This window comes from Zosterops lateralis, assembly GCF_965231275.1.
Source record: "Zosterops lateralis genome assembly, chromosome: 14".
Taxonomy (NCBI): Eukaryota; Metazoa; Chordata; class Aves; order Passeriformes; family Zosteropidae; genus Zosterops; species Zosterops lateralis.
The window spans coordinates 13,817,504-13,828,419 of record NC_139774.1 but is presented as its reverse complement, the minus strand read 5'-3'; the positions used below and the strand labels follow the sequence as shown (position 1 = coordinate 13,828,419).

At 44.6% G+C, this 10,916-nt stretch overlaps 1 protein-coding gene across 1 annotated transcript; it reads left to right on the top strand.

Moving 5' to 3' along the window:
- The first annotated feature begins 8,015 nt into the window (after window positions 1-8,015).
- MED7 (mediator complex subunit 7) lies at window positions 8,016-9,899 on the top strand. The gene is made up of 2 exons (XM_083871977.1): window positions 8,016-8,062; window positions 8,936-9,899. Exon 2 carries the CDS (start codon window positions 8,954-8,956, stop codon window positions 9,644-9,646), a length of 693 nt encoding a protein of 230 aa, XP_083728103.1. The 5' UTR covers window positions 8,016-8,062; window positions 8,936-8,953; the 3' UTR covers window positions 9,647-9,899.
- The last annotated feature ends 1,017 nt before the right edge of the window (window positions 9,900-10,916 follow it).

Sequence of the window (10,916 nt, the reverse complement as noted above, 5' to 3'; positions counted from 1 at the left end):
GTGAGGCTGTGGCTGGATGGTGCAGGAGGCACAGGCTCAACATGCCCTCTGTGGATGCAATCAAGACCAGTGTCATCAGCAGTGAAATGGGCACAAACACCCAGCCAAACACATCTGGTTTCCTCAGACCTCCAGAGCACTGCTCAGGGCAGTCAGCACCAAGCTTAATATAGAATTATAAAAAAATGATGATGTGTCTAATGCAGTCAGTACAACAGCACTGTTCTATTTTAAAACAGATGTAATTCGTCTTTCTCTGCTCCTTAATTTTTAATATTTTGTGTATTTTTTGTATTATTGATGTATGATGGTATGATTGCATTGTATGTAGTGAGGCTTGGAGAGATGGAGTCAGGTGGAACGTGGGTAAACAGCAAGATAAAAGGAGTATTTTCATTAATTTGATATTTCTGAAAATCATTCCAGTGTAAATCATTTATTGGTGCTGAGTTTAATCCAGCATTAGGGTATAAGGAGGCAGCTCCATATTGCTGATGTATTTTTAGAGTTGTTCGGAAGTTCAAAAGAAGATCCTAGATTATTTTAAATATAGTTCATGAGGAAAAAAACATCAAAACAAATATCAGAATTGCAAAAAAAAGTGAAGATTTGGATTTGTTTTAGGGCAGTTCATGGGCTGACTTAGGAACCAGAGAATATAATGTTTATCCCTCCCAAAATAAGAAGTGGCATATCCCTTCTTTGCTTTACATTTTTTTAGGCAGTAGGCTCCAGGGGTCATCAAACGTTCTTTAACAATTTTATTCAAGGCTAATTAAAAACGTGCATTTGCCATAAAAATGCAATTTAAATATTAAATGTACAGATTTGTAGAGACTTTGCTTAAGACAATGCAATGCCATAGGATAGAAACGAAGACAAACTGAAGCTGTTGGGCAGCTGATGCCTATATATATGTATGTATAAAAATAAATATTAAAAAATAAGTATGGTGGTCTTGCTGAAGACAAGATGCAGCAGATATTGTAACATTTTTCAAGCTGAGATCTAGTAAACCTGCACTTCGTTTCTCGGCAGAGTGACTGAGTACCAAGGAAATCTTGCGGTGAGATGACACAAGTGTGTGATCTCCTAAAAAAGCATCACTGCTGTCAAGGGGGATTTCATACCTATTTGTAGATTAGGATAAATACTCAAGCCAAATTTCCCAATTCTTCTACAAGCCAGTCTGCCTCATGCAGCACATGTGTGTAAAATATGCAGACCTTGATGTGAGTTTTCTGGAATTGAGCCCTATGTAAGCAGCAGCTATTTGGATAAATTCCAGACCTTGCACCTCCATAACATAGGACCACATTTGTGTGCTCATAAATTTCCTTGTGCTTGAGAATTTGCCGGATTAAGTTATGCTCCGAGATCCTTTCTTGTAATTAATGAACCAAAAAACGTGCAGTAGAATGCCCCTGCTAAACTTATGGATTTCACTGTGCCTGCAACAGTGAATTACCCCCAAAAAGGCTTGGACCTTGATCAACAAATATTTCACTCGATTTGAGTCATACAGTTGAGTTTATAATGGTAATTTTTAACGCCATTGCATTTTTAGCTAGTAACACTTGTCTAGGACTGTGACTCTTTCTAGTCTCCTCTTCACACTAACTGTAGTGTGTTAAGGACTTGGTGAAAAATCTTTGTAGCTTGGGCCAGAGCGGTTTGCAGTCTGCTGGCAGAGATGTATACGCTGCCTTATCAGAAAATGGAATATAAATAGAAATAAAAGGGTGTGACATTGCAGCTCTACAGAAGGAGTGCAGGACAGCAGAGGGTTGAGAAGCCAGCACAGAAGCCTCTGAGAGGAGAGGTGCTGCTGGAGATGGAGGATGTGGGAGAAGAGAAGATAACCCAAGGTGGTGAGTAGTGCGGGGAGAGTTAAGAAGTTCTTTGAACATAGTGACTGGCAGCTTGATTTGTTCATGAGATAAGAGATGAGCTCTCAGAGGGACATGGAGAGGGGAGCAATTTAATCAAATACACAGATAAGGGGCTTGGCAACTGCACTGTATTTGGTGTAAACATGGCATGAAGCAACAGCGTGTCTGACAGGAAGGGGCTGCGAGGGGTCAGGTAAAATGGGAAAGAGAGAAACCAGGAGAAACTGAGAATTCAGATTTGATACAACACATGGAGAAAGATGCACAAGAAAATACGAAAATAATTGCAAGAAAAAAAATCAGATTTTTGCCTGGAGTATAAGAACCAGAAGGATTTAACAGGTGAGATCCATGAGTGTTCCACGATTTAAAGTGAGTTTACTCTCTTTGGCCAGCTAAGAGAGTAAACAGGGAAAATAAGAATGACCCTGAGGAAGGAAACAAGTCAACACAGCCAGATCTGGTTAAATATGGGATTTGATATAAAGGTAGATTTCGTATAAACATGGGCATTAGTTTTAGTGAGGTGAGAGCTGCTAACTAGTTCTGTTTTGCAATATCTTTATTAGCAGATAACTCTGCTGAACTGGGGAGGAAAGCAGTGGCTGATGCATCTTTGTAATACTCTTGCCTCAGGATGTGCCCCTTCGTTTTTCTTTTTTCACTTTAATTCCAAACACCATGCATAGCAAACACACAAATACTTGAGTGTAGCATGCCAAAACCAGAAAGAAAAGCTAAGTCTAAAGAATGTATAGCCAGGTTGATACCTATAAACAAAACACATATGGTTTAAGAATTGTATTTATATTTAATTGTACATTTAGGAGAGAGTAACCTGTTTAACTGTATTTGAATTTCAAAGATCATTATTTCCTGACCAATTTTTAACTAACGTTCTTCGTTTCTTTCAAGACATAAATCATTTGTCATTATCCATCTGGGTAAATAAGGGTTATAACCCTTTTAAAGAAAGCCTCAGGCATTGAAGTGCTTCAGGACCCTTCTACAGTCAGTAAGATATATAAATATATATATATGCATATATAGGTAGAAATGCACCACTTGCCTAGGACCAAGCTGGCTGCAGAGCTGGAATATGTGAGGGTCCTTGCAGAGGTCTAGAGACAAACTACAAAGCCCTCCTGAAAGGGCTCCTCAGGAGGGCTGGAATATCCCACTAACACAAGTACCTCATTTCGGGAACCTGACCTTGTAGGATGGTACAGTTTTACACTGAACACTCCTTTCAAGAATTTTGGCAGCACTTTATATTGCAAGGTACAGAAATTCTGTATCCTTTGTAGAAAAGAATTAAGTATAACTGTCCTGAATATCTTAAAACCACTGTAAGACCAAACTTCATGACGAGGGCTGATGAATTTTTTAGGTATCCTACATCTTCTTTGCTTCAGTGCTTTTATAAAACTTGCTACCATGTACCCTTTGACACTTTTCTGTCCATATGCAGGAAAATCTGAAATATTTTAAATTATTCAGATTGAAGTTTGAGCTGCTATGTGCTTTAAATACTACTCTGTGCTGGGGAACTTGAGGTTGCAGTTGAAGTTCTTATCAACTGTAGAATCCTTTATTTCTTTCAATCACTTTTGTTCTTTCCTTGCTACCTCCTGCAAACTTCTCTATTTCTGACTTAAAAAATAGTATGTTATGGATTGGATTTTTTTCATAGGGGTTTTACCCAGATTATGCAGTTCTCACTTTGATTACTGCAGACTACGAAAATCTCCCCACCCGCACATCCTGCTCTGATACCTGAAGGCGGCAGAGAAATTTATGAAGTTAAATATAGGTAGTTTTTGTTTCTGTAAAGAAAACCAGTCCAGAAGGCTGCAGCTCCTTCTTCACTCTCATAAACTGACCTATATCCTTCTATCATGTGCAATACTTGGGTCAGGTTTACTGCCTGGGCGCCAGCTCTTCCTTTACACCAGCTGTTCAATATGATGATTATGACTCAACTTCTAAACTTCCAGAATTCAACCCATTTTGCTACTTAGCTTAGAGTGTGAGAAACTATTTAGGTTACTCAGCTGTCTTGCTTCTTTGGCAGCTCATTATCACCCCAATAAACATGGTTCCAGTAGACCCAAAGCACAAGACAGAAAGCTGCAGAAAAACGAAGAATTAGCCTGGTCTTTACGAGCCAGATGCATCCAGCTTTCCTCGAGGTCTTACAACTGCACCTTTGAATCCCCTCACACTGCTCCCAGTGACCCAGGGAGTTATAGAAGCAGAGCAAGATTCTCCTGCGAACTGTTTGGGAGCCCTGGGAAAGTGGACGCCTTGTTCTGAGCATCTGTTGGGAGGATGTAGTGAATTATCCATAATTTGGAAAGTGAGTAACTCCCAGGACTGGCAGTAAACATGTTCTATACTGGAGAACTTGTACAGGGTTAGGACAGGCATGTGATGAAGGGACAATTAATCCTTTCCTCAGCTGTTCTTTTGTAGGCAAAAATGAAGAAAAGAAAACCTTGTTTCATGGGGGTCATACTCAAACTGGGATTTTGTTCTAGCTCCTTTTATTAGGGCCTGGTTTTCCTGATTCCTGTTTGTTTCTGTCTCATTCTGAAGACAAAGGTGGGACTTGGACTGCTGGTAAAATGTGCTGAAGATCCCAGGGTTTACCCTGGCAATATGACATATTTCCATGCCCAGGTTACTCTCGGCTGGACAGGAATTCTTCGTGCCACACAGATGCATTTTTTTGAAACTGGTTCATTTACAAGTTTGAATAAGCAGTTGCAACAGACATGTGAGTAAGAAAACACCCAGCATTAATGTCTGGCTTAAAAATCAGGTCAGGGGGCTGCTTCCAGAGACAATACTAGGACTATGAACATAGGAGGGAGTGCTGGGTGCTTCTACCAAAACATGCCTGGATTTTGAGCCCTATCAGTTTCTTAATAGTAGTGAGATACCTGTTTATTGCTAAATAACCATGAAAGCTTTGTTTTGAGTTTTGAATCTCTTTGATAACAGGCTGTAGAGCAAGAAACAGTTCAGCTGTCATGTGCACTGCACTCTGTTTGTGCCTCAGTTTTCTCATGATGGGAACATTAAAGTCCTTTTCTACATTAGCAGGTGTGCCAATAGGCTACAGCTGATATTTTAGTCTGAGGAGTCAGGAAGAAAAGGCTGCACTGTACTGTACTGCAAATTCATTAACTCCCAAAGCCACAGCGGGAGACAGGGAGATGGGAATTAACCACAGCAGATGGAGACATAAAGCTTCGTTAAGTCTCCTTCACCCCCAACAGGCTCCTTTTCTCTCGCCCTCCTCCCTGGTATATCCTGCAACAAAGCCTTGTAACAGTCACCAAAAAAGGAAATTCCTGAGCTCATTGCTTAACTAGGCCATAAGATATAACTCTAACCTACTCTAACCAGCTAGAAACTGGAACTGAATTTGACTTTGGGGTTGTATTTCAGACAACATGAGAAAAACATTTATCTATTTATTTATTTATTATTTAGAGTTCAATAGCAGCAAGAAATGAAAGAAATCTGTTGTAGCACAGAAGAGAGCAGCACTGTTCCAAAAGCATTCTTGAAAATGGGGTTTATATTTACTGTGTTTGTACAATGTTTGGATTCCAGCTCTGCTAAAATAACAGCACACTGCAATGGCACACACTGTACACACTGCTGATGAATTAACAGAACTGGAGTGCCTGCTACTGAAACATGCCAATTTGCATAAAATTAGTTATGAAGAAAATGAAAATAAACTTAGCCAAAGCTGTAAATTAAGATGTTGAGTCTTTGAGGCAGAGAATATCATGGTACTGCTCCACCATCTGCTGAAGGGGTGTCCAAGTTCATTCCCACAAGCTGGAGATGATGTAGGATTTGTGCTTCATTATCAGTGGTAGGCTTGTACTGGGTAGTGCCCTTCCTTCAGAAAAGAGTGGGGATGGAGCAGAAAGCAAACTGTAGAGTGTTACACTTGACATTCCCCATTATTCCTAATTTCTCATTTAGAACTACTGTAAGGAGAAGTGTCAGCAGCTCCCCGTGGGCTGGAAAGGGTCATCCATGGGTCTTCTGAGAACCAGCCCTGCCACCAAGAACAAGACTGACCTTAAATCCCCTCTGTCTTGGCCACCATTGTACAGAAAATGCGTTAAGGAGATCACAGAGATCGAGCAAAAAACAAGAGCTTGGCTCTCACTGCCTGCTCCTGTTTGAAGTCACAGCTTTTTACATCCTTGCTGCATGGTTCACTGAGTGCAAGGCACTAGAGAATCAAGCTCAGCTCCCGGAAAAAGAATGTGAAATCAAAGTCTGGAAAGTCCAATAAAACCAAAGGTGTGTTGGTACCTCCTACGACACGTGTTATCTCACACATCTCTGGAGGCGATGACTTTATTCCTTGCCTGTCTTTTTGAGTATGATGTAGCAAGATGATTTGAGACAAGGCAAGAGCTTTCTGTCACAGAAATGGAGAGAACAATCCCCCACCCCATGTCCCCAGCCTCCTCCTTTCCTTCTGCTTATGCACTCCCTCAAAAACTCTCCCTGATGCTCACAGGGCACACAGCACAGCATGTTGAATTAACTCACTAGAAGAGCTGAAAACTTAACCAAGAATAACTGCAGGAATGTTTTTATGTGGTTTGGGGCTGCATCAGTTTGCTTTGCAATCCAGAGCCCCATGGTGATGGCACAAGCAGTGACAAGAAAGGGCTGCACAGCCTGTGCAGGGGCTGGAGGAGCAGGGAGGGAAGAAAGGAAAGAGGGATGAGGAAGCAGGAATAGGGGTGAAGGAATGAGACCGTTTCCAAAGCAGAAATGTTTTTTGTTGCAGCATGGAGCTGCATCCTTGTCTGAATTCAGCAAATTGCTTACAAATGGAAACAAATCAGCCTATTTTGCAGCAAGGCTTGTACTCACTGTAAATTGTAAAGTGTAGTTCAGTTTGTAATATTTAAATATTCAACTAATTGTAAATTTTAAAGTGTTGTTTAGTTTGGAATATGTAAATATTCAGCTAATTGTAAATTGTAAAGTGTAGTTTAGTTTGGAATATATAAATATTCAGATATTCTGTGCATAATTTCAGGCTTTCTCATCAAATAAATCTAACGATTCTGGATCTTCTCTGCACGCTTTTAGAAATAATTAACAAGATCCAAAGTAATTATCATTCGATTGAATTTTTCTTAGTAAACGATCGATCTGGAAGAGTGAACCCGTAAATGACACTGAGTGTGGCGCTGGGCCCGTCACCAAGGGCACTGCTGCCCTCTGCTGAGGGACAGGGAACCGCACAGAAACGGCCAGGAGTGGAAAAATCCTTCCCTGTTGGCCATTCCACGGAGAAAATCCTGCAGAAACCATGCCAGCGAGCTCAGCTCAGGAAAAAAAAAATTAAATCCACGATGTCAAAACTTCAACTCCTCCTAGAAGGAAACTGAAAAGAAAAGCGACGGAGCCCAAGCGTTTGTCAGAGTTATGGTGAGATTTAGTGAATTCTGCCGCAGGAACGCTGCAAACACTCCCCAGGGGGAACTCAGAGGTCTTTATCAACATAATTGATTCTGTGATTTCTGTGATTTTTGTGATTCTGTGTCTCCCAGCAGCGGGGCGGCCCTGACCCAGCCCCGCTGCCCCAGGGCAGCGGGCACCCCCGGGAGAGGCCCGACTGGTCCTGCCGCCTCAGCAGCAGCGCCTTGTGGCGAGGGAGCCCCGCACTCTGAGGGGCCAGAGAACCCTGAGGGGTCACAAAACCCTGAGGGACCACAGAACCCTGAGGGACCACAGAGCCCTGAGGGACCACAGAGCCCTGAAGGGCCACAGAACCCTGAGGGACCACAGAGCTCTGAGGGGCCACAGAACCCTGAGGGACCACAGAGCTCTGAGGGGCCACAGAACCCTGAGGGACCACAGAGCCCTGAGGGGTAACAGAGCCGCAGGACGGCGCCGCCCCTCAGATCTCTGCATCCCCTCAAACCCCCGGCCCCGCCACGACGGAAGCCACGCCCCGCGCCTGCCCCGCCCCCGAGCGAGCTGAGTGCTCTGAGCAACAGCCAATCAGAGCGCGGCACCGAGAGGCCGCTAGCCAATAGGGAGTGAGGGGCGGGAGCGGCCGGGCGGAAGCGGCGGCGTTGGCGTTGAGGGAGTGCGGCGGGCGGAGCGGGCAGGTGAGGGTGAGAGGGTCTCTGTGCCCTCCGCCGGGTCATGGTTCCGGCTCTTGTCTCTTCAGCACTGGCTTGGCGAGCCCCGCCGCGGGGTTTGGGCCTCTCCAGAGCCCGGCCCAGAGCACGGCAAGGCGGGGGGTGTGGGCCCTGCCTGGTTTCTCTCGTGGGGCGCGGGTGAAAGAGGGGAGGCCGCACGAGGAGCGGCTGAGGTCACTTGCTCTGGTCGTCCTGGAGAAGGGCAGATCGAGGAGGGACCTCACCGCGGGCTGCAGCTTCTCCCCGAGGGGCAGCGCCGATCTGTGCCCTCTGTGCCCAGTGACAGGGCCCGAGGGAACGGCTGGAGCTGTGCGGGTGGGATTAGGTAGATGATAGGAAAAGGTTCTTCCCCCAGAAGGCAGTCGGGCACTGAACAGGTTCCCCAGGCTCTCCTTGGTCACAGCTCCAAGCCTGAACGAGTTCAAGAAGCCTTAGGGACACGCTGTCAAGCACAGGGAGGGGATTGTTGGGGTGCCCTGTGCAGGGAGTTGGTCCTTGTGTATCTCTTCCAGCTCGGGATATTCTGGGGGGTTTGTCCAGCAGGCCCCATCTAGGGAAGGGGGTCACCCCTCTCCCTTTGACTGCCCAGTTTACAGGCTGCTCTTTCATATTTAGGAAAATGAGTGTTCTGTGTGCTTCTAGTGCAGTTAATCTTGCTATAAGTAAACCTTAGTGAAAAGGCAACATGAATTTGCCAGGAGTTTCCTGTATTCTGCACATGGATTTATCTCTTCTGGCTCATTTTCTCACAGCCACCTCCCATATTTTGTCTTTGTTTATGTTTCTATTAGAGCCTTGTGGCATAAATTGCTAACATTTGTTTCTTGGGTTGTTCCCTAGGAATTTCATCTGGCAGAAATGGGTGAACCTCAGCAAGTCAGCGCTCTTCCTCCTCCTCCAATGCAATACATCAAAGAATATACTGATGAAAATATCCGTAAAGGCCTGGCCCCAAAGCCCCCTCCCCCTGTGAAGGACAGCTACATGATGTTTGGGAATCAGTTCCAGTGTGATGACCTGATCATCCGGCCCCTGGAGAGCCAGGGCATCGAACGGCTGCACCCCATGCAGTTTGATCACAAGAAGGAGTTAAGGAAACTGAACATGTCAATCCTGGTCAACTTCCTGGACCTCTTGGACATCTTGATAAGGAGTCCAGGGAGTATAAAGCGAGAGGAGAAACTGGAAGACTTGAAGCTGCTCTTTGTGCACGTGCATCACCTCATAAACGAGTACCGGCCTCACCAGGCCAGGGAGACGCTGCGGGTGATGATGGAGGTGCAGAAACGCCAGCGCCTGGAGACGGCTGAGAGGTTCCAGAAGCACCTGGAGCGAGTGGTGGAGATGATCCACAGCTGCCTGGCGTCCCTGCCCGACGATCTGCCCCACGCAGAGGGGGGACTGAGGGTGAAGGTGGAGCCCATGGATGCCGAGGATGGCGGCAACTGCGCCGGACAGAGCGAAAAGCAGAGGGAGCGTTCTGCTGGGAAGAGGGATCAGGTTCTGGACAAAGATGCAGCGATGTGCAGCATTATTGATGAAATGACATGAAGCAAACACCTGGTTTTGTTGATGCACCGCAGTGAGAGACAGAAGGGGTTCTGAAGAGACACGTTTCTGCTGTTGTATCAGCAGACAAAGCATTTGTTGTGTACCTGTTGGGAGGTTGTGAGTGATGGGCAGATGAAAATGTTCAATGTTTTCTGACCTGTGGTTTTTTGATAGAAATGAAAAAGTCTAATTTTTGTTAAATGTGTCATGTGAGGTGGTAGGCACAGATTAAAAGTTGGCTTTTCCTGTTGTACTTTCATTTGTCACTTCCTGCTTGTTTTGGGTATGCCATTCTGTAATTCTTTATGCAGAAAAAAGTTCCTACAGAAATGGTGCTCGTTTCTTACACAAACAACAGACAGGAACTTGGAAAACAGGCACACAGAAACTCAAATTACATCAAGGCATTCCTTATGGTCTGTGCTTGAGGTGAAATCTAAAGCAAGTGGGTTAACTGTTGTCCTCTAGCTCTCACATCCTTTTATTGTGTGACCACGATGCCTTTCCTGGGATCCTGGCAGAGCCAGCCTGCCATGCCTTTACCATTTTTGCAGAGCAGTTTCAGGATCCTGCTGGTAATTATCAGAATTAGCAGCTCTCTGCAGTTTCCTGTTCCCTCAAAAACCGCAGGAGCTGAGGAAGCCTTTTCTCAAGGAGTTCTGCTTCCAGCTGCTGCATGCAAAAATCACCCTTCATCCCTCTTTCATCCCTTCATCTCTTCTTTCCCACAAGTGTGTTGCCACTTTGTCTCTCAGCTACATTAATCCCTCGGTTTTTCTGATTTTCACTTGAAAAATCTGTCAGTTTGGTGCCTCTGTTCCCCTCTAAGTCAGTCATGCAAGGCAACATTCCAATTCTAGCATCTTCCACTTACTGAGAAATAACTCCTTAGTACTTAATTTCACCTGTATAAAACACTGTGAAGTGGTTTAGTGCTTCAGCAAAGAACATTTCTTGGTTACAGGTGCAGTTCTAGCCCAAACAATATAAAAAGATATCTTTGAGGAGAGTGTGGTGCTCCAGGCACAGGGAGAGTGGTCAGGGAGCAGCATTTCTCAAATGCTGAATTTCAGCATTTTGTCAGAGCAAGCCTTGAGTCATGGTTTCCACACTACTTTTTCAAGTCTCCATTCTGGATGTTTTATGTTATATTGCAGAAACCCTGATGTCACTGTTAGGGACATGAAAGAACCACACACTCACTGTCAGGTTGAAGTGAGGAAAGAAGGGGAGTTTATTATGATTTGGGGTTTAAATAGGATTTGGAATT